The 27,339-nt window shown below is 43.5% G+C and overlaps 1 protein-coding gene across 1 annotated transcript in view; it reads left to right on the forward strand.

The window, feature by feature from the left end:
* JARID2 (jumonji and AT-rich interaction domain containing 2) overlaps positions 1–27,339 on the forward strand; it is a 203,632-nt gene that overhangs the window by 72,830 nt on the left and 103,463 nt on the right. The window contains 1 exon segment of the mRNA XM_082753912.1: positions 15,689–15,824. Coding sequence (XP_082610038.1) covers positions 15,689–15,824 — 136 coding nt within the window.

The following is a 27,339-nucleotide window of genomic DNA, read 5'->3' on the forward strand; positions in this document are numbered from 1 at the left end:
ATCTTGTGTGTAGTTTTGGTCTTTGAGCCAAATGGGCTATGCTGCGAAGCGTAATAGATAGAGAAAATGAAAACCCAAATGCTCTGAATGGTCTTTCATTAAGCTTTTTTTCCCCTGTGTTTCAAAATTTACCTAATCTGTAAATCAGTTTCCCTCTCTTCGTGCTTTTGGCACCGTACCTTTTTAGTGAGCCAGCTGAGGAGCTAAAGCAAAAGCATCGCGAGCATAGGAGGACGTTTTCCCTTGCCCCATGTGAACATCCCAGCTTTATTCTTGTGCTTTTTCCCCCCCCCCCGCTATCCGAGGCTGGCTGTGGATGTTAAACACTGGGGGAGCTAAATAAGATTACAGCATTGCTTTGGTAACCTTTCGCAGTGAATGGGCAGTTGATCTGCCTATAATGTAAAGCACTTAATGTATTGAAGCATCTAAGAAAGCAAGCTAGTAGTTCACCACTTAAGAGTTCAATTCCTGGATAATAACATTTATTTATAGGGAATAAAGAGTGAGCTCTGTGATGGCAAAGGAGACGTTGTCACTCAGAGCGTGGTCTTTTTATTAACCTCAGATTTATATGGTTAAGTAATTGGTGTATTAGTAACGTTTCTTGAGTGGTAAGGAGAGGAAAAAAAAAATAAAAATCCAACAACAGCTGTCTCTGAACAGCGTGCTGCTTGTTTGTTTGTCTGTACCAGGCTCAGGCTAGCAAATGGACCACCGTAACAGGTCGGTGAGCTGAAGCTCAGTAGCCAGAAGCTTGAGACATCGCAGCTCACGTGCACCACATCCTGTATTTCTTTGCGTGTCCGCGTGTCTGTCCTTCTGCAGGCAGAGCAAAAGGAGGAGGAAAACCTGTAGGGAAGTGCCGCTTACTGAATCTTGCTTTCTTTGAATCAGTCAGCGGACAGACATCGCAGCTTTCTGCAATTTGTTGTTGTCCCTGGCTTTCCATGGAAGTGGGACATATTTCTCCTGCACAGAGATTTGCATGTCATTAATGCACAGCTTGCTGGTAACGTGCAGGCCTACTGTCGTTGGACCTACTTCGTGTTCTCAGCATGATACTGTCCAGATTTTGAAACGAAGGAAAACTCTGGTTAATATTTCCATTTGCACTTTGTTTTTCCAATTTCCCTAACATTTTAAATTAGGAATGTCATAAACTTGGTATGAGGCTAAAAGCGTGTTACAAAATGAGAAAGGAGGGTATTTGTAAAAGGAAAAATATTTAATCCGTCTTCTTCATGGCCGTTTTCGAAAACCGAAGGTAAACGTGGTGAAATTGAGTGAATTTCTATTAAGCAGGCTCCTCTGCTTTCGTCTCACGTACTGAACAGACAATTGATGGCATATTTCCAGCTGGCAGAGCTGTCGAAAGGTAGCATGCAACTTCAACTCCATTCCCCCCCCCCCTCCTTTTCAACATATGATTGTGCGAGTCTAAGTAAATTCATCGGAGAGTAAATATTCATTCAGTATGTAAAATAAAGAATAAATCTGCAAGTTGGATTCAGCGAGTAAACAGATTATTGCACTACAGGGCTTTCTTCAGTGAGGCAGGCGCAGATTTTTCAACGCTGATGTGATGATCAACTTGCTATCCACTGCTACTTGCAGCCCTATAAGTCTCCTTTTTCTTTGCTTTTTAGGTTTTTTAGGGGGAGGAGGAGAGAGGCAGGAAAAGGGGTTAGCACAGCAAGTGACACAAGCCATCCTGATGCATGCGTGGAAAAGCAGTCCATCTCCATTTGCTGTCTTTTTTCCTAAGTAGTGATGAAGTTGACTGCATTTTGGTGGTTTATGTTTTTTCCACATAAGACACTTTGTTTGGGACGAACAAGGGTGTTCTGCGTTCGCTACTGGTTACGTCTTGATCGTGTTTTTCCAAGCACTGGCTGCTTGTCTGAGCGTTAGCAGCTTCTGGTGGCGTTCCCCTTGTAAAATAGTGGGAGGTGATAATCTGACCCAAATAAACAAGCGGCAAACTCCTCTCACCTGCCTGTCAAACGGGTGGCTGAAAATCCTGCCTTTCCCATCCAGCCCCACAGCGCTGCTCGTGAGGACCGCTGCCAGTCCTGCTGCCAGCGAGGAGGCGGCGTGCCCTGGCTGAGGCCAAATTCATGGTTTGGACCAAAATAAGGGTGCAGGCATCCCGGTGTCACTGCTACCCTTGGCTGTCGCCCTGCCCTCGGGCATCGCAGCACATGGGGGATGCTCCAGGGGGCTGGAGCCCCCTGGTGTGGCCTACTCTTGGTGTAGGCCACACCGACCGTAGGATGTTCCCAGATCCAGGTGCGTTTCTCCTCGTGCCAACCCCAAACAAGCCGCGGTGCTGCCTGTGGTTTAGTTTAGTCACACAGCAGCGACAGAAATCGTTGAATTGCTCTTTCCTGACATGTACTCGTGGAGTGGAGCTGGTGTAAATTTAGTCAGTTCACTTTGTTGAGTATCGGGAGCAGTGTGATATGTAAATAAAGCTTTATCAGACCAGATAGATTTAAAATTCCACAGTTGGTGAGGAAGCGTTAGCAGCGTAATATAATACAAATATTTACACAGTAACTTCTAAGTCTTCAATAAGTGCTTAATATTTGAAATACGTGTTGTGAAAACATTGACTGATTAAGCCGTACCATTGCCGCTACATCTGTATGCAGCGACGTGCCATCGCTGGGACGCGGAGGGAGGAGCAGGTCACCCGCCGGTGCAGAGGCATTTCAGCCAGTCACACCTTCATTTTTTTTTTTTTTTTATATTTTTCCCCTTTAAATTAGGATGTGGCATGACGTGCTCTCCCAGGGACACTGGGCTTCAGCCCTCGGTGCTGTTGGAGCCCAAATGCTGCCTCTTTTCCTATCACAGGCTGATGCAAAGAGCTGCTCGGGATGGTTTAGCAGGCAGGTGATGCTCTGTGAGGCTCACCCAAAAAGGTCCATCCCCAAGGTGAGGCTGCAGCACCTGCCCATCCCAGTGACACGAATGGGACGATGGCAGTGACCTTCGCTGTTGCAAACGGCGAGGTGTTGGGACTTGCAGGCAGATGATGCAAGTCTCGTACAGCTCATGATGTTTTTGCAAGGCTAAGAGCAAATAATCTTGAAATGAGCTGGCAGTTTTATGATTGGGTTTTACGAGCTTTTATGATGTTTATAATCTGACATTGAACTCACGGTTTAAGAGGTGAAAGGTTTAAAGGAACACAGCAAAGGCGTGACACTAAATTTCTTCTGGGTATAATTTTAATGTGCATCTTTGGTGCTCCTTCCCTGATGTGGTGGGTTTGCTGAAGTAGGAGCGAAGCACTTCACAGGGCTTGTCACTGAGAAAAACCCACTGACTCCATCCTCACTGCAAGTTGAACAGAGGGAGGTGCTTGAAGAGGAGAAGTGGTTTGGTCTCCTGTAAGGAAAGGCGCGGACTAGAGGCAGCTGCCTTGTGTAGTGTGACTGCTGTGGTCCCCAAGTGCTGTCACTGCGTTTCCGCTGAAACCTCAGCCACAAAAACCTTGTATGTTGTTCATGTCCATTTGTTGTCTCGTTTTTCCCTGGTGCTAGTAAACACCGGGTCCCTGGTGAGCTTAAAACTCGAATTCTAAAATGATGACGTTTTCCCTCTGGTTCTTCTGGAGAAAATGATTAAACTGTGCCTCCTCTTCATCCCGAGGCTCTGCTCTTCTCAGGGATGTTTGCTTTGGAGGTCCTGCCTGCAGAAGACCCACCGAAACCTGTGATGCTTTTTGCACCCGTGCAGCACGAGCCCCTTTGTGCTCGAGCTGGCCGTTCCCCTTCTCTCATGTTGCTCTGCAGGCTTGCGGAGCAGCAGGTTTGCTGTTGGCTAGCTTTTTGAGGTTTCTGCCGTGCACAGTGCTGTATTTGTCTCCTGTTTCTTAGCTTTGTAATGTTTTGCCTTTGCTTGCTGCAGAAGGCATAAACAAGCCTGTCAAAAGACTTGTTTAGCACGCAGATTCTGTGGGGGTGGCTGGCAGCCTGAGACCCGAAAATAGATCCAGCAATGAACTGAATGGCTCGAAACCCTGCGAATTTAATTTGATCTCTCCCGTTGCCTTAAATATTGGGACTGAATGAGGATTTCTCTAACAGAACAGAAGGTGAACATGTTGGTATGTGACAGTAATAGAAGAAGGGTCCAGACCTGCTGTCATTGAGACAGTCTTCTGCGATCGGAGGCTGGGCTTGGCCGCTGCAAATCACAGCACCTGAGTGCTGCGTGCTATGGTTTCACAGCAAGCAGGGGGTTGTTCTGAAATGCTTACCTGGGTCCCGCTGTGGGATTGTCACCATAGGGAAACCTAGAGCAGTCACTCATGGCTTTAGCTTCCGTTTTGTGCTACCTTTTGCAAATGAAGGGAAAAAAAAAAAAAAAAGCTGCAAAATCACTAGTGGGCTCATTTTTTTTCCTTTATTTTATTTTTTTCCTTCTTCCTCCCCCCCCTTTTCCTTTCCCTTTTCATGTAGCACCATGCCGTTTGTAATATCATAGCTGGGTTTTTCAGTTGTGGTGGTGTGAAGGTAACAATGATTTGGCTTCGACGTGCCGTAACAGCTGCAGAATTCATTGGAGCTTAGAAGCCTGTGAGTTATAGCTGTGATGCCATTTACAGCTTTTATGGAAAAGCTCTTAAATTTGTGAAACGTGTTACTTTTTGAAGTGCATTATATTTGTAATTTGAATTCTCTAAAATCCTCTCTGCGAAAAAAATAGCTTTGAAAATCTCCCTCTCCCCGCTAAAAACACAGGGAACTCTTAACAGTCGGGGAAGCGAGTCTCTTAAATTGAGTGATAGAACACAAAGATGGATTTGTAAGTGCTAAAATGTCAATTAGTGCACTTAAAAGCTTAATGGTTGTCTTTGATGTGCTTCTAATATCTTCCGTAAAGTTTGAATGTTGCCATTGATCAGGGAGCGGAGGAGGGATGAGGGAATTGAACGCCAAACAAAACAGCGCTTGCCGAGCCGAGGGGCTTGTTCTGTGCTGTGAGATGCTCACCGAGACCCAGACCCCGGGCAGCAGGAGCTGTGCCAGCCTGGGCACCGGTGTCGCCACTGCCCTGGGCTGTGCCATGAGAAACCTGCAGCAGAGAGAGAGAGAGAAGCGATTGTGCCACCACGGTGGAAGTTCTCACGCAGATCTAAAATAGGAAGCCAGCAATTTTTTTTTTTTTTTTTTAATATTAATAATGAGGGGAAAAGATCATGGAGATCATGGAAAGGTCAAAACTTCATTATGTTTTTCCTTATCAGCTCAACGTAGATCCTGTTGTTGTGAAACACCTGTGTGTTTAAAAAAACATGCTGTGCAGTTAGGAAAATCTGCTATCTCCATAAAAGTTTTTTTTTTTTTTTTTTTTTTTTTTTTTTAAATTTTCCCAAGAAAAAGCTCCCTACCTGCTCCTTACCTTCTTATTTAGGTGTTCAGAGAACATGTAGTGTGGCTTCACGAGTCACACAAGATCTTACAGCTACCAGGAGCTACCTGCTGTTCTTGTAAATTTTAGTGGGAATTTGCACACGGCAGAGTAGCGCGCTTTGGTGTTTAAAATTAAAAAAAAAAAAAAATTAAAATAGCTGCTTAAAATTCTTGGCTGCGGTACCCCAGGCAATGGGCTGCAAGTTCAGTTCCAGGTAATGTCCTTTACCCTCCTCTGGCAATGATTAAAATGTTTTGCAGACCTTCGAGGAAGTTACCCACGTGCATTCATCTGATTTGTTACTGACCGATAGCTTCATGAAGCAAATGCTCTTTTTTTTAAATTATTATTATTTGCTTTTCTGTGCTGCTGAGTAGCATCATATGTTTGCCAAGGAGTATTTTGGAAGTCAAATGCATGTAATAGTGAAGGATGAGATGAGCTTGGGAAAACTTGAGAGTGCAGCCTGTCTTTCATTATATAGCTTATCTTTGTGCTGAAGATTTGGTGATGTAACTGAACTAACCCAAAAAACACACGTAGCTTCTACCTAGAGAGTCTCCTCATATGTCTTCTTTAATTGGCTTCTGAGTGGAGGGTACAGGTTCAGTTCACTTCTCCCGGCCCTAAAGGATATTCTGCCAGTTGGGAATGTAAACAAGGACGAAAGGTGTCTGATAAAAATCTTGCTTTTTGGGTAGAACAGCAAGTAAAATCAACATGTCGTGCTCTTAGCCCAATATCAGCATGTCCGTCTTAGGAGCCTCTGTCAATACAGCTGATTTTTTTCCCCGTCCGGTTGAGTAAAATTGATTCAGTCCAGGCAGGCGTGCAGATCAGGCCTCAATATCCTGAGATTTCCTGCCAGGAGGTTCAGCACGTCTGTCTCTGCCATTGCCCTTTCTGGGTGTGAGGGCTGATAAAAAGGTGGGGGACTTTTTTTAACTCTTCTTCTAAACCCAGTGAGGGGCCACAGGCCCACGGACACATCCCATTTCCGATGGGCACAGCTCTTCTTAAATAACGTAGCTAAACCTTATAGTCTTTGGACTGTGTATTTATTTCAGTGTAGCGTTTATTTTGGCAGATGCCCTTTTTGCGGTGATGAGCTACTGTCCTCTAGGTGAGCAAACCTTCTTCTATTGTTGGCTTCATCATCCAGGTGCTGAATTCCTCCATGGAAACGATGGAGGCACTGACCTCGTGTTGTACTGGTGTGGGTAGGCAGGATTTCTGCTGGACATGATGACAGTGCTCCAGATCCTCTAAAATAGTGGTACCACTGACCTGTGGGATGCCAAAAATTAGATCTCTTTGCCTCTACCCTTTCTACAAGGATTTTAGGTTAAATTTGTAACGTGCCAGTTGGCTTTCTCTCTTCCTTACTACCAAAACACTACTTTGGCATGCAAAAGTGGTTAGGATTTCTCAAGTCAAGGATCAGCTTTGCTGTTTAAGGATGGGAAAAGGCCTTTAGATAATTAGTACTGTGCAGCAAAATTGGATTAGCCATATTAGAGTTCACATCTGTAGGTCCTATTACCCAACGTTTAAACTGCAAAAATCACTTTTTATTGGACCGTATTCATGCGGTTGCATACTGGAACTTATAAAAATATGAACTGAATCAGAATGAAATTAATTAGAATATATTTGAATTTAATTATCTCGAGCTGCTGAATGCTCTTTGTGCATACTGGGTTTTATATGTATATCTGAAGTGTGCTTGGTGGAGAGTTTTAATTAGAACTGGAGACAGAATATTTGGAATGTGAAATTTATAAATTGTATTTTTAACTAGGAGCGCGAAGGTTTTCTGGAGCTCGCTCTCATTCCTCGCTTCTCTCTTTCTCTCTTCCTAATAAGCTACTTTTATGTTCAAATTAATACCAGATCCTTAAAAAGCAAATCCTGCTGTGGTTCTCGGTCTTCTGCAGCGTGATCAGAATTGTCAGATCAACAGCTGCAGGAGATTTTTTACCTTTGTGTTTAATGGCTCGTACCGCTCTGTTCTTCCACTGTGCCATTTAACCATAAAAGTACAGGACTGTGGATGTCACAGTACATGTGGCTGCCTTGACTACTGTCTCAGATGTCTGACATGCCAAGGCTCAAAGAGCTGATTTGGCAGCTGCCCAGCAGATTTTTATAAAGGCTCGGTTGGTGGCCAGAAACCCAGGCTGTCAGAGTTGTGTTATGCAATAAATTGTTTTTCAGCAGAAGTTTCTAATCCAATTTCAGCTGTAGTTTCTTCGTTGTCTGCAATCAAAGATAAGTATGCATTATTTCATGGCGCTTCAGAGAAGCTGAGACGTGCCGTGTGAGTGTCCCCCAGCAGGTTGGTTTGTGTGTTTTTCCTTTAAAAAGGATTTAGACGTGTTCACCTACATGGGAGAAACGATGCTTAAATTATTTTGGTTTCTACGGGGGAGGCGTGCGTTTGTTTGTGTGCAGCATACCCTTTTGAAGATGATTCAACCTTTTTTTTTCTCTCTCTGTTTTTTTTTTCCTCAAGGGAGTGCCAAATAAGGAACTGATTTCTGAAGTCAGAGCTTTTCGTTTGGGTGTAAATTGGTTGCAAACAACAGACCGTACCTTGTCAGGCTTCGACCTATCTAAAACGTTGCAGGTCGTGTCCCTCTAACAGAAATACCCCACTTTCACTTCCCTAAAGTGAACTACTCTGGTTTCCACTTCAGCACTGTGGGAAAAGCTGGTGTGGTTCATCGGAAGGCAGCCGGATCTCGGGGTGCACAGCACAGATTGCTGCTAAATTGTGCCCCTGTGCTCCAGCAGTAGCTTCTCTAGGGTCAGCAATGAGGGAGACTGATCCGGCTGGAAATAATTATTTTTCTTGTCGTGAGGTTTTGATAGTTTCCCCAGTCAGGCTGGTTGAATGGCCATGTAAGGGCTGGCTTTGGCATCGCACCCCAATTTGGGGCAGGGTGGTGTTGCTTACTGACCATGAAAACCGCTCCCCGAATCTGAGTTAACACCTCACGGTGTTACGCCTTTCTCCCAACTCTCTGCCACCCTTGGCTGTTCACAACTTGCTTGCGAATGCTGCTAGGTCCCGTCGGAGCCCGAAACTCCATCCCTATGGATGCCAAGTGATCGATCAGCTTCCTGCTACGGCCCTGCAGGGCTGTACCTTGGGAGTAAATGCTGTCACTAAGAGATGATTCGAGGTCACCTTCTGCTCTACATTGATAAACGAGGAAACTTTAGACCTGGATTTGCTTTGAATTTGTTTGGGTTTGCTTTTTTCTTTTTTTTTTTTTTCTTCTCTTCTCTCAAGTGTTTATCTTGGCAGACCAACAAGGGAAGCAGTTGATGTCTTGTAAGCTTTCACTAGTTTCATATTGAGTAGTGGTTTTCTAAAGGTGCAGACACACAGCTGAGGCCTCTGAGTTTATGTAGAAGAGCCAATTAACACAGGAACCCCACACTTTTAAGTATCTTATTTTTAGACCTAAGACAAAGTTAAGTATTATTTTTTTTGTGCCTCCATTTTGGGAGCCTGTATTTAAGTCACTAGTGACTTATGTTTGGATAGAAAACATCGGCTGTATTTCCTCTACCTTCGTGTGTTCTTGCGAGAGCAGGTTGAAGCTCACTGGGCTCAAAAATGCCTGAGGCCTTCAGTGACCCAAAAACAGAGCATTTCTCAGCCATGCTGCTCTTACAAGAATTTGGTCTAAAAGGAGGAAACACAATCCCCGGTGCGGCAGGAGGCAGCAAATTTGCGCTAACCAACAGAGACTGCAGGGGTTGAAAGCTGCAAGGGGAGTACAAAAAATGGAATAAGAGAGATTTTTTTATTTTCCTTCGTTGTTTCTTTGCCATGTTAACATCAGCTCTGCAAGTCAAGAGCTATAACGTAATACGGGTTCTTTGGGGAAGTTGTTTGGAATTACTAGGAAAAACGTTGCTATAATTATCAGATGCACTTAATGCTATAACAGAACCATTAATAAAGAAAATTTCCCCTTTCCTCATGTTAGTTAGCACATTTTTAAAACATGACCTATTTTCCTAAACTAGACAGAACAGATTACATTTTCCAGAAGGCATGAGTCACTGTGCTATAAAGTCTCCAAGCCGTATCAATCTTCATCAACTTAAGCCATTCATGAGGTTTTATTTTTTCTCACTGAATATAAGCAGTTTCTTTTAAATGAGAAACTGCTACATCCTCTCCGGATAGTTAAACTTGATTAAAAGGTTAAATATTAAGTAAGTGTGAACTTTATTCTGCGGGGAGGAGGGAGTGGGGAGACCTTGATAGTAAGCAAAAGGCTGCAAGGATGCTGCTTAGGATATGTATGGGGATACCCAGTTTGCACGGTACTGTGCTGGGCTGTGAGAAGTCTAAGCTGCATGATAGCAGCCAGAAGGAGTAGAAAATCTTTATTTATACCTCTTCATTTGAATAAATTAGTCTGATTTTAAATAGTTGGGCTGAAAGCTTGGAGTTTCGGCTGAGAACAGTTTCTGCCGTCTGGTTGTGGAAAGCCCTCGTGCCCTTGCATGTTGCACAGAGAGGGAGTTAGCACCGTTGAGCCGAAGCAGGGGTTTTCCTCTGCCAGTCGGATGCTGATGGGAGCAGATGCACGTTCAGGGCGATCAAAAGGCTGGTGGGACTTTATGATGCAACGGAGACCTCTGCCAACGCGACAGGGGAAGTCCGTGTGTTCATCGAGTAGTAAGACTTTGCACTTTCTCAAGAGGTTCACCCTGTGCTGTTCGTGTGCAGGGGAAGTGGGATCTGTAAATGAATAAGCATGCTAATCGCTCGCAGCGGTGGTAACTTGCCCAAGACTGCACGGGAGATCTCTTTCAGTCTTGGAAGTCATATCTAGGTTTTCCACCTATTTCTCTTAGGTCTGCTTTCCCTTTTAGAGAAAAACAGGTCTAGCTGTTTTCCATAGATAATATACAGCCAAAAGGCAAAATCTGTTGCAGGTCTTGAATGTAGTAAACAAACATTTCCATTTTGGTCCTTCAACTGAAAAGTAATTTATATGATCTCTGAAAATGTGTTGTCTGTTTTTCATGCAAGAGACAGATTTTTGTTTCATTGCTAACTAAACACAGGAAAAAAAAAAAAGAGAAAAAAACCCTTTGAAATAGTTTTCCTTAAAAAATATCCTTGAGGAAAGGGTAGAAGCTTGTGGTTTATTTTTCCCATTGCTTCAAAATGACCTTCTTACGTCTGCGGGAAAGACTCTCTGGGGGCTGTTAAACCATGAAAGCATATTCATTTAGGGCACTGGGTGCCACAGTGATTTTAGTTGAGCATTGGCTACAGCGCTGGAAAAAGAAAAAAGAGAGGGTTTGTGTTTTGTTGTTTTGCTTTCTGCAACCTGGCATGAAGAAATGGGGTCAGGAGATGCGTGCTTGGGAAAGACCCAAACAGGGAGCTGGAAATACGCCAGCCGCTCTGAGTCATAACACACATGCTTATAAGTATCTTTGTACCTTACAAAGTCCTGACTTTTCAAATAAAACCATCACTGCTGTTAAAGTATTTACATAAAGTAAAACAAATAGCTTTGAGTGCTCAATGCATTCTCCCTTGTTCCAGCCCTGTTTCACCCTGTGAACTGTGGCTCCTGTTTGCTTAAGGCAAGGCTGGGCCAGCCTGGAGAATGTGATACCTGGTGATGAATGAATGGAGAAACGTGTGTCATGTGTATGCATGTGCTCAGGATGCTCGTTGCGGAGCAGCACAGCACACTACAGTGCATGCTGCTTCAGGGTGACACCTCGCCTGCCCGGGAGGTGGCACGAGGCCTGCCTCTCCTGTCTTTTTTGGGGGGTTAACTTCAGAAATAGGAAGGCTGCATGCAGGCCACGTGCACGAGATAGACAGCTGAGCTGCAGTGGGCAGATGCCAAGCAGTAGGTGAAGGGTGAAAGATATGGGTAGTACACATTTTGATCCTGTTTCAGATGTACACACATACATATTGATTAATGTTATTTATATGTGCATTTCTATAGTTATATTTATGTGTATTATATATTAATTCATACATATTTATATATATACACTAAAATATATATATGAGTGTTATATGTCTTAAGTATTTTACACATTTAATATGTGTATAGTAAAAACACACAGATATATAGAGTTCTTCCCACATTAGGAGTCTGTAGAGATGCTGTTCTCCATACATCATCTCTGAAGCCGTGGAGCTGGAGGCAAGCTCCCAGTCAGGCTGGACAGAGAGGGCTGCCCTGCCATCCATAACAGAGTCCTGTGCACGAGCATACCACGTAGGTCAGTGGAGGTTGTGCTCATGCCCGTCCCCTCATATTGAACTTGCTGACCTGTCACTTGGCTGCCCTGCTAGCTGAAGTTCAGATATAAATGTACGACATGCAGTTTCCCAGAAATGGCATAACAAAGAAGGTGGCATGGTTGATTTTTTTTTTTTTTTTTTTTTTAGAAGTTTAAAGGAAATGATGCAGTTTTCTTTTTTAATTCTGCCCCAGGGTTTATTACCTGGTTGTTTTCTTCCTTTTTTTTTTTTTTTTTTTTTTTTTTTTTTTTTTTTTAATATCAAGTCTATGAGCTAATCTTGCAACCAAACCAGGAGGTAAAAATCTAGACTGTCCTGCACAACAAAAGCTATGAGCTTGCAGTGATGAATATACTGTTTAAGATGCTATTTGGTGCTTTTTTGGGTCTAAGTCAATAACAGGCAATCCATTGGTTCCCCATAAGTTGTTTCAGTGTCTAATTACTTGCACAGTTAAAGAAATTGTTCTGTAATTCCAACTTAAATTTTTCTGAATTCGAGTTCCAGCTGTTGGATGATATTATACCCTTCTCTGTCAGCGTTGAGAGCCATCTATTATCAAATTTCTGCTCCCTGTGGAAATGTTTAAAGGCAGCGATCAAGTCAGTCCCTTTGAGGGTTGTTGTTTTTTTGTTTTTTTTTTTTGGTGATGTTTTTTTATGGGGGGAAGTTACATACATTAAATTGCTCCAGGCTTTTACTTGAGGGTATTTCTGAAGAGTTCTGGGTGCACGCGCGTCGCTTTGCTGCGGTGAGGCAACTCTTCCAGCTGGCTGTGGGAGCGTGGAGCAGGGCGCGCTGTGGCTCTCCCTCGGTGGTGTGGCGAGGCAGAGACGATCTGACCCATGTAATTATGGTTAAACGTGTCGGGAGCCGGAGCTGCTTCTCTGCAAGAGCCCAGCTGGGTGCCGAGTCAGCTGCTCTCCGGCTTGTGGCTGCTTTTGTGCTGCACGCTAGAGGGGTGATGCAGTCGATGATTGTGAAAGATTTTTATTGCTGCTACGTATGGAGCCACATAAATGTGGGCATTGGCACTGGCTTAGCCCCTTATTTTGCTGACCTTGGATAACACAGTGTTGGAGAGCTTGAGGTCTTTTTTCGGGCTGGGCAATGGGAGCTGGGAAAGCCCACAACAAAGTGGCGTCAGCAGGATGGAGACTGCAGCCTCGGCATGGCTGGGATGGCAGAGGCTCTGATGTGGAGAGACTCCTCTGTAAACAGTTGTGTTGAGACCGCTGCTCTTACAGATGTGGGGATGAGGCCGACATGGTTCACCCTGGTTTTGCAGCCCCACAACTTGGGAGCACTGTGAAATGTGGCTGCGTCACTTCAGGGGTTGCCGAAAGAGGTCTTTGTTCCCATCTCCTGGTGACACCACGGCCCTTCTTCAGGCACCATGGAGGTTGTGTTGTCCCTCCAGAAATCAGGTGCCGGCCACATGCTGTCCTTTCACACACACATCTGGGGAGAGGGAGATGACCTTGGGCTGTTTACAGAAATATTTCAGGAAGGTGGCTGAAAGGAGATTGTAAAATCTCTCGTGTGGTGGTCGTCTCCTTGCCTCCTGAGTGAAGGCTGCAACCAGCGTGGCCCAGGGACTCAGTTGTGCCCTCCAAAGGTGACTTGTCCCTGCTGCCACCTGGTCAGTGAGTGCCCAGAGAACGGGCACTTTGGGGGAATGCTCCCAGAGAGGTGAAGGAGCGGTGGTTGTTGGTGGCTCCCCCATTTTGGGGTAGGCCTGGTGTTTTGTGGGGAGACACCTCAGGCTGGCAGAGGCTGAGAAAGGCAGCACGTCTTCCAGTATATAGTGTATGTGTTCTGGACTGGAGAATTACAAGCCTATTTCTTCTGTCTCCCTGGCTTAAAGTGCATAAAAACACAGGGTGAGGGGGGTGGTTCCTCTTGTCGGGGCTTTCTGTGTGCCTCACGTGGGCCTCAGGTGAACGGCCGGAGGGTGGTTAATCCTTGTCCTCATGTTTGCTGCCCCTTCTGTAAAGAATTTTCTAAAAATACACATGAAGGGAGCAAGAGGCGTCCTCAGGCTTACGTCGATAACGTGGACAAATAAATGCCACAGATGCTTACACATATTTCCAAACCAAGCACGGTTTCCTTAAGGATTCAATTAGTAGTTACCTCGTAATCTGTTGTAAAACCAGAAATGTGTGAAGGCCAGCTAGGCCCCTGCTGTTAGGCGCTCTTTGCAGATGGGTTTCCTTTCCTGGTTTTCTTTCAGTACCTACCAGCCTATGGTAACAAAAATGTTGCCTCCTGGGCAACTTTTGTTAAAATCGAGCAAGCTGTGACCATCCATATCCACCATCCATTCTGGTTAGGGCTGAAGTTGTGTTGGCAGCAAAATGGCAAGCCAAAGTTGTTTGTTTTATACAAATTGTCAGCTCTGCTGACAAAACAACAGGATGTACTAGTCCATTTTAAATTCCTACCTGGAGATTTTTTTTTTTTCTTTTTCCTTTGCCATGGATGTTCAGTTACCAAGCTTTCTTGGCCTGGAGGTCCCTAAGCACTAAAGCTCTCTGGGCATAGCTCAGTGCTGGTCAGTGTGGGAGCTCTATGCTCCCTAATGCAAAATGCACATCCAGCTGCCAAAATGGTAACTGCTTTCACTGCAATCATTGTTTTGTCCTTTTTTTTTTTTTTTTTTTTTTTTTTTCCCCAAGTAATTTGTTGTACAGTTGGGGGGAAAAATGTTTTTGATCACAGTTCAGCAGCTGAATGCTAGCGTCGTGCTAGAGGAGCAAAAGAAGAGCTATCGATGGGCACCCTAAACTAAGTTTATTTTTTAAAAATTGGTCGCGTTGGTTACTTCTTTTACACACGGGATAGTGTAAACTCTCTTGCTGCCTGGTGTGGACAGCTAATGTGGGTGTTGTGGTTTTCCAGCGCTGTGTGGCAGTGTGCTGTGGTACGCTTACCTAAACAAGTCCTGCCTGGAAACATAATTTTTTTTCTTGTCAGTGATGTAGTCTTTGAGGAATTCAAGAACCAGAATGCTCAAATAACGGTATTAAAGGCACTGAGATAATAATAATAGGGCTTATGAAAATGTGATATACATTTAAAAAAAAAAAAAAAAGAAAGAAAAAGACGCACCTGATTTCACTTATGTCTTTATATCAATTTGCTGACTTAATTTATTTGAATGCTAAAGGCTTTAGGGAAATGCTTTTCCAGGGAATTAATCTTTTAAGTAAAGCAAGTACTAAATATGACATACGCTAGTATTCTTTTTGACAATATAGCATTTGTCTTCTAAAAATGAAGTGGAAAACATATGCCCCATGGGCCAAATTCCACTTGGCTTTACACTGAGATAAATTCAGAATAACTTCATTGTTATCAGCGACATTGTAATGCTGCAATAAATATAAATCACCAAACCAGAGAACCAATAATGTAGTATCAGTATGCAAAAATCCTAAGCCAAGGGGCACAAAACAAGGCCACAATGGCCATAAGAAAGGTTGGTTCGCAGAACTGAGTTTCATGCAACACGGAAATTAATTTTATCTTTATTTTTTTTTTCCCTTTCTCTTATTTGTCTGGAAGAGCAGTTCCTGGTTGTGATAAATTTATCCGTAAGGCAGAGGGATTCATTATGAGAATTTTAACAAATGAATTTTTACCTGTTGTCTAACACCTAGTAGACAGCTACTGCTGTTTGCAGGGTAAGGGATTAGAGGGACTAATGGTCTGATTCGATGATGATGGTTATGTTTCTGTTCTGTGTTAGTGCTTCTTGAGTTTAGGTTGCATTTTGTTACCCAGTATTTTTCTGTAATCTGTCTAGCTCTAGGTTTTGGGGCTTTGTTTGTTGGTTTTTTTTTTTTGTTTGTTTTTTTTTTGTTTGTTTGTTTGTTTTGTTTTTTTAGTCGTCGTTCTTCCTGATGCATGCACTTAACGTCTCCGATCTGCTTCCATCTTTAGGACGACAGCGATGGGATTCCCTGGTCAGAGGAGAGGGTGGTGCGGAAGGTCCTTTATTTATCTCTGAAGGAGTTCAAGAACGCACAGAAGCGGCAACATGGCGATGGCATTAGCGGAAGCCTCAAGGCAGTGAACGGTAAGCTGCCTCCCTGGTATCGCTGCAAGGATGCAGTTGTTTCGGATGCAGCTCTTTGCTGTAGCGAGGAAGTAGACCGGCGTACCATCTGGCGTGCACTGTGCCCTTTTGAACTACGCAGAACTTGTTTCTGAAGCGCTTAAAATGCCTGGTTTGAGCAATCCATGCGTTTCTGGTTCTGGTGAACTGATGTAGATAGGGATCAGGGTGGAGGGTAGGTGGTGGGCAGGAGGCCAGGGCAAGGGCAAAGCTATTTGGTAGAAGGCTCCTCTGGTCTGTCTGCTCAATAATGCACCAAATACATCAACAGAGAAGGTGTCCATTTAAAGGTGATTGATTTCTTACAAATGCAGTGAAAATTTGTGAACAGAAAAATGGAAATGGTCTGAATAAGTTATCTTGAATGTACCTGCCTGTTCTGTGCCACTTGTGTGCAAGAAACTGCCTAACCAGCACCAGTAACTCTGGAGAGGTCTTGGTCTGTGCTGTGCCCAGAGGTGAAGTGACCTTGGACCCGTGTAAAAAGATTTGTGGGGGCTGAGGACGTACACAGGGGGACGTCGGCTTCCTGCAGTTCAGTTGTTCAGGGAGTTTAAAGGTTTTATAAGGAAATGCAGAAAAACCTGTATGATAGGGGCTTTAAAGGAGTTTAATTTGATTTCCGCAATCCTTTGACACTGTCCAATTGCTGCTGCTGTTGTTTATTATTATTATCATCATCTGTTTCTCATCCCTTCCCCTTACATCTTGCTTAAAAAAAAAAGCTGTGTTTCTTAGAGGTGAATACAGAGCGCGCCTCTTTCAGATTGACTCACTGACATAGGACCCCCTCTTGAAAAGGCTCTGTCATGCTGGCTTGAGCCTTGAAAGCGATGAGTAGCAGGATTCAGGTTTCTGAGCAGGCTTACGGCTCTCTCTTCACTCACAAGAGCTTATTTGTTTCTTTATGGAAGTTTATGGCGGCTCCTTTTAAGCGTGTGTATAATTATACATGCGCTAACGCGTTAAAGCAGCAGCTGGGTGCTTACTGGGTAGGTTATTCATATTTATACGTAGCTTGTGTTTTTGACACGGTGAGTCAAATTTCACCGTGTTTTGCCTGAGTGTTATTGCCGACGAGGCAAAAACCTGGGGGAATGGCTGAATAACTGCAGGCAGCACGATAACGTTGCTGTATTGCGTAAGCAATTGCAAACTCCTTAACGTGATTAAAGAAGACCTCAGACTTCGGAGTTCAGTAATAATATCAAATGCTGATCTGATGGGAAGGGGCATCCAGCTTTAGCAGCAAGCCATTAATAAGCTTGGAGGTGTACACAAAACAGTGCTGGCTTTTTTTTCCCCCTCAAACACCTCTGCATCATTGATCTTCTGTCAAACACAATTTCTCTTGGAAAGTTTCTTATTCCATTGTGGGGGTTTTGTTTAGTCAAAGGAAAAAGTCTAAAGGCGTGAAGCACAGTAATTGTGTGTTAGGAGGCTTTGATGGCGTGCCAGGTTACAGGATGACTGAGGTTTTTATGGTGTCTAGTTTCTCCAAAGGCAGCTTAGATGAAAAGTGAGTTGGCTGGGAATGCTGCAGGGATGCAGGTACCAGACGTGGAATATGCCACAGGCTTCCTCTGGTGATGGCATGGCTCACATCTTCAGAGCTTGCCTCTCACATTTAGGATTATATTGTTTGGTGCTTTTGCTTCTTCATGAAAGTAGGTGATCAATTCTGTGGGGGTTTTGGCTTGCTCGCTTATTTACTTATTTTGAGATAGAATTATATTCTGTTTCACTCCTTCTGTTTGTTAATTGATTTGTTAAATGTCCCTTCTCAGAACAGCTCTGTTTCAACATCATTGACCAAAAGCTTTTTTTTATCCGCTAATATTTGGAAGAGCGTGTGTCATAATATAGAGGAGAGCTTTGCAAAAGGGAGGAGGACTGGTATGGTGTAGTGACATTAAGAAAATCTATTAAAACATGGAGTTTGCTCATTACATCTTTTGAAAAAAACATAGCTATGTATTTTCAAATCCACACGTCTCTGTGGACAGAGGAAAAAGCAGGTCATCCTAAGAACATACCAAGCTATTTTAAATTTGGGAGAATGCAGTAATTTCAAGGTTAACCTTAGATTCATGATTTTATACTGTTAGAGTTAAAAAAAAAAACAAAAAAAAAAAAAACAAAACATTTCCTTGCACATGTCCTTTGCTCAGTATGAAGACCACAACCAGCGTTTCTTGTGTGTTACTCCAAAAGGTACTATTGCAGTTAATGAAATCTCTCAAAAGAAACATTTATTAATATTCAGCACCCATTGCTCTTGTGGGGGAAAAAAGATCTGCTGAAATAATTTAAATGTGTTTCATGCCTCCTGTTGTGGTTTTAACCCCAGTAGGCATCTAAGTGCCACACAGCTCACTCTCCCCAGGTAGGATGTGGGAGAGAATTGGAACCTAAAAGTGCAAGAGCTCATGAGTTGAGATGAAAGATGGTTTATTAGGTAAAGCAAAAGTTGTGTGCACAAACAAAGCCAACCAAGGGATTCATTTGCTGCTTCCCATCAGCAGGTGGGTGTTCAGCCCCTTCCAGGAAAGCAGGGCTGGTCATGTATGATGGTTTTTTGGCAAGATGAACACCATCACTCTGAATGTCCTCCTCTTCCTCCCTCCTTACCCCAGCTTTTAAAGGTTGCATCCATTTTGGGGTTTGTGCTGCACGACCCTGTTGCTGTCCCTAGTGACCTTTAAAGGGTATTGCTCCTCCAGTTGTTGAGAATTGAATTACAGGTTGCCTTCCATTACCTTGCAAATTTAACCATTTCCAGGAGGAGGAGGAAGGGCCCTGCTTCAAGCTCTGAGTTCTGTGCTGCAGGTGGAAGAAGAGCCTGGTCTGGTGTACTTCTGAGAGCTCAGAGGACTGCACAGTTTGATCTTGGTGCCACCATCTGTAGGCAGAGTTTGTTTGTTCTGGCTTTATAACTGTCATCCCCTTATGTTTATTTACAAGCTTGCAATCTCTAATTGTTTCCTTAGAAAGTACTGGCTTCTGGTAATAGAGGAAGGTAAAATATCCACTAGCCCCTTGCAACTGGTGTATTTAAAGAGTTTTTGCAGATTCAGAGTGGCTGATGTTGCGTAAACATGCTACAACTGTTGTTTGGCCAGTGTTCTCCAAGCCACGGTTGAACTTGTGTGAAAATTATTATCAATAGTGTTTCAGCTGCTGAGTACAGAGGTACAGTTAACGATTTGGCAGCTGGAATAGTGGTGCCTTTTTAATTGATAAGTGTGAAAAGCAAGTTCAGTTGAAACGTTGAGAGGTGAGCCCGTTAATAGGAGCCTTCTCTGTGCTCAAGTTTCTGCAGGCTCGAAGATGGACCAGCGGTGGCACAGAGACAATTAAATTCCAGGCAGAATAATGCGGACTGCTGAAATTAATAAAACAAAATGGAGGAATTCAAATGAGTTTTGGAGATTAACTGTGTTATAATAACTTGGCAGTCCCTGACTCACAATTAAAGATATCTGTTATCCTGAAGGCAGTCTTGCACAGTTTGTGCCTGAATCCCTTTTACTTATTTAATTATGAATAAAGTAGAGTTTCTTTCTTTGGGGGGAGGAGTAAAAGGGGGTGTTTGCAGGTCTCCCCAGTACTACCTTTTTTTTTTTTTTTTTTGTATACCCTTTTCACCTGATAATTTTTGCTTATATGTTTGTGCTGCTCATTACTTTTCCATCCTGCTCTGGGTTTCTGCTTTCTTGAGTCTTATTTTCTTTTTGGTTGTTTTATTTATTTATTTATTTATATTATTTATTTATTTATTTTTTTATTACTTACCCCAGCAGAAGGATTTCAGAGGAAGAAGATCGGGTGTATGTTGGTTGTGGTATCAGTGGATGTATTGCATGCATGTTTATGTTGGCTCCAGGTATTCACAGAGTACAGAATGCCACCCTACAGTATGCCGTTGTTTGCTGTATTCTTCTCCAGTACTTGGGAATATAAAATCCAAAGGAGATGTCTCTGTAGGTTGTCAGGAAACCCTTTGTAGCCCTAAATGGGATACTGAAACTCTGATTATGGAAACAAGGTCGTAGACTGGAAAACCCAGAGGGACCTCTTTAGTGATTTTGATTACTGCTGCCTGTCATTTGCGTTCAGATTTTAAGAATAGGGATTGGTGTTTGGAATTGTGAAACCAATTTTCAGAGATCCTTGTCTAAGAGGAAAGCTAATTCCCCTGGGAAATAGTTTTCTTCTTGCGTAGCTTAGAATGAAAAATAAGACAGTGTTTAAAAAAAAAAAAAAAAGGCAATAAAAGCTGTAATTATCGCTTGCATTCTTTTTATGAGAACAAAATCAGTACCCTCAGAAGAGTACATCAGAAAGCAAAGTTTTATGACACAGATTTAAAATTTTATTTTTAGAAACTGGTGATAAAGAAGAAGTTTGTGATGCAGAAGTGTTGGCATTTCGTAAATGGAGAAAGCGCAGAAGTTTGCGTGTTGGTTTAAGGTGCTTTGTAATTCGAAAGAAATAGCAAACGAAACAATAGAATTATTCAAGCATATAGTGTGCTGCTGTACAGAAGGTGTCACGGCAATTTCCAAACATGCCAGCGATATTAAACTTGTGGCAAACATGAGCTCCTTGGAAGTAGAATATATGAGACAGAAAACATTGGGAAAGATATGAAAGGGAAACCTTGTAGACAGTACCCCAAGCATGGCATAAAAATTGCGACAGAGATGGTGGAGATGCTTAAACACAGCTAAGCTGGGAGATTCGGCTCAGTGCTGTGCCTTATTTGCAAAAAGCCAAATACGTAGGGGGGGCAGCAGCTGCCAGAGGGGTGACCACCTCTTCTCCAGGCCAAGGGCACGGCTCTGCTCTTGATGATTCAGACCTAGTAACTTCATCTCTCTTATTTTTGAAGGCTTCAATTAAATATTGGGAGAAGGTTTTACGCTAACGTTTGTCTAGGGAGCTTTTTACTCCATCAGCGATGTGAAATTGCATTTGTTGACAGTAGGCAATGTCTGTCTGTCTGCCTCTCCTAAGCTTTAGTAGAAGATTGTAAGTGTGCCAAGGACCCTTGTCAGTGTAAGTGGATTTTAAAAATGCATTTACAGAAACAGAAACACCTCTTTCAACCTTGCAATATTTTCCCTTTACATTCAGCGTAAGCAGCCTGTTTGGCTAGTTTTTAAACTGTGATTAAATATAGATGTTTTCAACTAAAAGGTTCAGAAAATACGCATTTGAGCAGATTTGTCATGGCACTCAACATCACTTTCACTTCGGTACTTGCTGTCAAGTCAATTTAAAGATTAACAAATAAATAACAGGATGTTGGGGTTGGGCTCCGCTGAAAATTTCCAAATCTCTTTTCCTTTCTTTGTTTTTAGAACAGAATTCATTCTCGAGCCTGCCAGGGACTTGCTTGTTCATCAGCTGACACAGGCTTTTTTTTTTTTTTTTTTTTTTTTTTTGCCTTTTCCATCATTACTGCTTATAAAAGTTCCGTAGGCCAAATTACACCCTGCGTGTTCTCTATGCTCTTCAGTTATGTCCAAGTTGTGCTCCCATGTTCATGTGATTTCTATATTTTGCAGGACTGCCAGAAAAATTTCTCGTGCCTTTTCCCTAAAAGATAGGAGGTGGACATTTTTCTACAAGGGAAAGGAACAGCGGAACTGCAGAATTAATTTTCCTAAAGCTTCATTTCACTGCCACCTAAAAAAAAGTTGCTGTTGTCCCTGTGTGTATTTCTAGTGGAAGTAATTCCAAAAATAATTTCGTCTCTGCATATTCTTAATTGTAGGTAGTGGAAAATTAACAAAAAGCAACGAATTATCTGCAGAAGAGCATACACAGTCTGCAGGAGACTGAGTTATTGTAGGCCTAAAATAAGTAAGGTAAGGAAAGGGATCAGAAGTGGCTGAGGGTACAGTGTATGTTGACTGAAAGTTGGAGGAGGAGATGGGATTAGTGCCACCTGATGCTCACTTGGCATGGTCATGTTTTCTAACCACAGCCTTAGGACTGGTGCAGACATCTTCTCTAACTGCAGCCTCAGTGCTGGAAAGGGCAGCAGTTGCCAGAAACAGGAGCAAAGAAAGATGCAGCTTAAAAAACTGGAGAAAAACGTTTCGCAGTCGTAGGAGTTAGAAGAAGGTATCTTTAAACAAACTAACAAAAAAGGCACCCCTGATGTAGTGGTGAAATGCATTGCATGGGTTGGCTGTGAAATAAAACTTTGCCTTAACCCCAGCCAGGGGACAGCAATTTTGTTTTCCTTGATTCAGGGTCATTTCTGCATAACTGCTGCCTTGGGTTTACTGTTTGTAGCAGCAGTAAAGAGAACACCCTTGAGTGTGGACAAACAAACAGCTTCAGTCAGTTTTCTGCAGTGATAAAAATTCCAGGTCTGGATTTAGGCTGGCAATCTTTTTGTCTGGCACGTACAGCTGAAAGGACAGCGCTTTCTCAAATACCTTGTACAATTGGCAGCTCTGTCACAACTTGGACCCTTTGTCAATTCCTGTTTGCTTGTTCTGTAAATGAGCGTGACATAACTCGCATGAAGTGGCTTCTTTGACGAATGTTAAGTCTGTACAGATCTGTACCAAGATATGCATCGGGTCTTGTGTTACTTGAGCTGACTCTAGAAACATTATGTCAAAATATACAGAAGTTGCTGGAAAAATAGGTTTTTATTGGTACTTTCTCTGGTGAGATGCAGTGCCTGGTACTCAAAACCAACCATTTCCCTGGTTGGCAGATAAGGAATTTCAAATTTCTAACTATTTTTTTTTTTTAGATTTTATTTTTTTTAGACTTTTATGAGGGGGTTGAGAACCAGAGAGATCAGATCCTCTTTAGAGCATTATTCTTCAAACTCTGGCAGGTCGGGGCGGATGAAGAGCCTGCTGGTAGTCCTCTGAGACAAGAAGTGGTGGTGCTGGCAGCTTTCTCCAGCTGTTGAGTTGCACCAAGAGGCGGTGAAGAGTCAGCTTGTGGCTCGCACAGAAATCAAATCAAAATTAAGCAGCTGTTAAAGGTAGCGTAAATGATGGAGTTCCATAGTATGATTCGCCCAGCGGATCAGAGGGGATGGAAACTTGTTTGCGTGAAATTTGGACGCCAAGTGGAGATGAAGGCAGCGATGCAGCGGTGTGCTCAGAAAAAGTGAGCAAAATGCTTCTCTGTTTAGAAACAACGCCTGTCTGGAGGCATGGGAGTGGGGAGAAAGATACTTTGGCCTTTTTTGTCTGTCGGATGCCCAGTGTTCATCACTATTATTATTTTAGTGTCGATTAAAATGTTCCAGTGGAGACAAAAGGTCTGCAGGTTGGAAAGAGGGTTTAAATTTCAGTCCTCACGTTGCTACCCCATTACTCATGAATGGCAGAAGGAAACCGTGCACTAAATAACTGGTGTTTTCAGTCTGAAGGACAGACAAGAGGGATGTAACCAGTAAGGAAACAGGGAAAGAAAAATCCGTCATTGAATTAGAATGCTCTGTTTTGTTAAGAAAATAGCAGTGCAATGGGAAATAATGTCACAAGTCAAAGTGGAGAGGAGTTTTGGTCAAACGCACGGGCTGTGTAGAGCAGTTAGTGTGGACAATCCTAAGGAGCTGTGTTTTTTGCTCAGGGCTGCCTGGGCTTAGCTTTGAACAAGGTTTTTGTTAATTATTGTTACCGTATAGCTTTGTGGTATTTGTCCAAGACTGTATCTAACACTTCCAGAGTGTTAGAGAGAAGACTTTCAGTCTTCAAGGGCTTTATAACCTCCACAGAGGCTTTTGCTTGACGTGGGGGGTGTTTTAGAAACGGCTCGCTGTCTGAAAGAGGGAAAACAGTTTGCGAGCGTTGGTCCAGCAGGACGTTTTTAAGGCCATTAGGCTGTGTTTAATCAGCGCAGATGTCATGCGTGCCATAAACCTTATCGTGTCAACGCTGGCAGTAAAGTGGTTTTAGAAGAAAAAGTGGAGATCAGTGACAGATGGCTGTAACTAGTGATGGGCACAGTAAGTATTCCCGCAAGTTGCCAGTGCACCTACTCCCAACCTCAAAAAAAACACCACCCCATTACCTCTGTTCCCGGGCACAGGACCTTCAGCAGATTGATACTGAGTTCTCTTGAGTCATCAAACCACACTTGAACGTGGCATTTCTGCTGTGAAAAGCTAGAAAACCAGTCTCCTTTTTTAAGCAACAGAACCCAAGAATTAGTCACCTTCGTTTTACTGCTCTAAACAACCTGTGCTATCAGCCTGCTCCTGAGCTCATGCCTCTGCAGTTTGGTTTGGTTTTCGTGGGGTCTTTTGGATGTTAAAATCTCCCAGAAACTATTCTGAACTAGCTGCTGCCTTTCGATAACCGATGCTGGTGAGGCGTCGATCACACAGCAGATATTTCTCGGTGTTTGTGGGTGAATGTTTTCCGGAGAATAAATATAGCTTAGCACGTTTACTGTTCAGTCACAGCAGATCGCTCCACGTCGTAATGAATGTGCATGCATTTTTTTTACGTATCTTTTTTTTTTTTTGGTGTGTGTGTGTGTCTGACTAGCACAGATTTATTACAGGCAGTTAATGTGCTTTTGTATCCAGGATCAGATGAATAAACATTTTCTATAATCTGCCTTTGATGTCCTTTATTTCTCGATTTAAATGACTTGAATACTTTGAAGTGGGGTGTCCGTTCATGGCTGCAGATGTACGAGCCGTGTGCTTAGGTGGCGGGGATGACAGTGACAAGCCGAGCACAGATTTGACTCGCAAGTGTTGCCTCCGGTACGTCCAAAGGAGTTGCCTGCTCCAAGTGCTGAAGGCAGTTGAATTTCCACCCGTACTCATCCTGTTTGCTCCTCTCCCCAGACCATTAGCGAGCGCTGCAATCGCAGTCGGCGTGTTTCAGATCTGTCCACTAAGAGGCTAACTCGTTCCAGATAAGCCTTGAGCAGACAACATTCATTTTTTACTTTGCTCAGAATTTCCTGTGCTTTGTTCTGCATCTGTTTGTGAAAGACTGCGTTATCTTTGAAAGCCTTCATCTTGTTTTCTTTATTCAAGCTATATGCTAAAATGGAAAAAGGGAAGAGCTGGAAGGAGCCCAGCTGGAGCAATCTGCTGAGGATCCCACAGAGAGACAGAGCTGGCAAACTCCTGAAACCTCTTCAGCTGACCTGGTACAGTTTGGGAAGCCAGGAGATAAAACGCTTTTCCTGCAAAAGATGTGGCCCCTGCCAGCCACTCTGAGTAATGCCTGAAGACTACAGCAGCATTTAATCACATTTTTCTCCTCCTTTGCTTATCCCTCACCTGTTTAGAGGTGTTTTGCTTACTCTGCCTGCTAAGCACCCCAGTGTTTTTATGTTGTGCCTGCGGTGCGTGGAGAGCCTGAAAGCTGTTTAAAAGTGATAGAAGTGGAGGAGTACAATTTTTCCTCTACTTCAGAGAGGAAATGTTGTCACAAAGCTAGCGAGAGGGTGTTAGGGCAGTGGTAGAAGCATGTCCTCTCAAATAGGACATTGGGAAAAGGCATCCTGGTTGTACAGAAACATTTCAGATGCAGGTGGGGTGGATGGAGAGGGCTGAACAGAGGAATTTCATCCCCGACTGTTTTTTCCTGACCCCTGCTCTCTTGCTGTGATGTTGGGATTTTGTTTCAGAGCCTTGTGCGTGCTCTCACGCTCTGGCCTCACGTGGCAGCATGAAGCAGGAGGGTTGTGCAGAGCCTTGAAATTGATGCATACGGAAGTGGGCTGGTGGTGAGGAGAAGCATGTTTCTGTTGCACAGCGTGCATGAAGGACTCGATTTCCCCTCCCTTCTGCTGGTTCTGATGGTGCATCCATCCTGGAAGGTTCCAGGAAGAGCCCCAGCACTTCCCTGCAATGTGACAATCTACTTGACAGTAAGCAAAGAGCATTTTAGTTTTTGCCAGCATAATAAAAGAGTGCTTTCTACCTAGTCATTCTGCCTCTACATCTTGGGAGGTCAGCAAAGATTGCCTTCAGGTAGAAGCTATGAATAAAGGGTAGAAGTTGTTAGAGTGTGGCTTGAATTCCAGATCATCTTGAAGCAAGGTTGTCACTACTCTTCCCCATCCCTTACATCAATTGGAGATGGATGTTTGTGCAGCTGCAGCTGGGGTCCCTGTGGTTAGGGACTACTTGTCAAGTGTTATTCGGGTGGAAGCCTGTCCCAGAAGATTTGCCTTATCTCATTGTCCTGCAGAGATGGACTTCACATGCCAGTTTACGTTTGCCTAGCAATGACTTTCTCTAATAGAAAAGGACAAGATAAGTAGATAAACACAGCCCACTTACAATTGTAGATTTAAATGCACTCTTTCATGGATCACTTTTGCACAGTATAGTGATGTCCTTGTATATTTAGAGTCTCCAGAAGTTAAGAGTTCTTGGTGAAAGAGAGGTTTTTGAGCCATGAGCCGATGTTGATCTCTCCCAGGTTGTAGGACTATTTGTATGAAGTTCCCTTTATGGCGGTGTGGAAGACACTCCAATAAAACTGGCACGTGAAGTCTTTTGAAGGTTGATTAGCATCCAGGGCATAGTAGAGGATTATATACAAGCACTCTGTTCATAAAACAGGATAAATAGGTCGTTAGTTAAGGCATAGAAACCTCCCGTTCTTTCTGTTGTAGTTCTAGGCATCTGCCACTAATGGCCTGAAAAGCAGACTTTCTTAGACTGTTTCTTAGATGTTGAGGTGGTGCTGGATTACCATCTGGCTGGATCGACATTGTAACTGTGAACTAAATCCCTACTTAAAGCTTCTCAAATCATCTTGGACTCAGTTGGGGTAGTCTCATGGAAACCGTGACTATTTTCCCTCCTTGACAGTAGGTTCACCAGGTTCTTCCTCAGGCAGCAGGAACCAGCGAGCGGACTGATGGAGAGAGTGCTATCCATGCACACTGCTTCTCTTCACTAAGGTCGAAAAGCAATGGAGAAGTACTGCTTGTCACAGAGACTTCAGCTCCCTAAAGCTCTAAGTGTGACAGGAAGGACCTCGCTGCACTTGTAGCTTGTTTGTTTTATGTAAAAAACAGTGCTATTCTCTCTGAGAGGAGAGGTGTCTTCTGCCAGGGTGTGGGGTTTTTCCCTGTGGAACATCCTTCCCTAACCCAGGTGGGGGAATGCCAAAGAAGAGTACGACTCCAGAGGAATTCGTCTGCTAACATATCACAAATCTTTCCTGATAAAGTTGCAAATGCGCCCCTTCTCCCCACATCCAGCTGATGACTGAGTAGTTTCTTCCTCCATTTGGAGGAAGAAACTGGTTATGGCCCTTCTGACTGAGACCTTGAAACAGAGCTCGTGCCTTACTCGGCGAGGAGACGTCACTGCAGGAGCTCACACCTCCACTGTAGAACTGAAAGAAATCTGCTGGCTTACTTTTTGGGCTGAAACCGTGGTGAAAAACAAACTGCGAGAGCCTTGTTGGCTGAAGACCTTCCCGCGATGCAAATTCCTTCTTCCCAA

The sequence above is a fragment of the Aythya marila genome (genome assembly GCF_965140915.1).
Source record: "Aythya marila genome assembly, chromosome: 2".
Lineage (NCBI taxonomy): Eukaryota > Metazoa > Chordata > Aves > Anseriformes > Anatidae > Aythya > Aythya marila.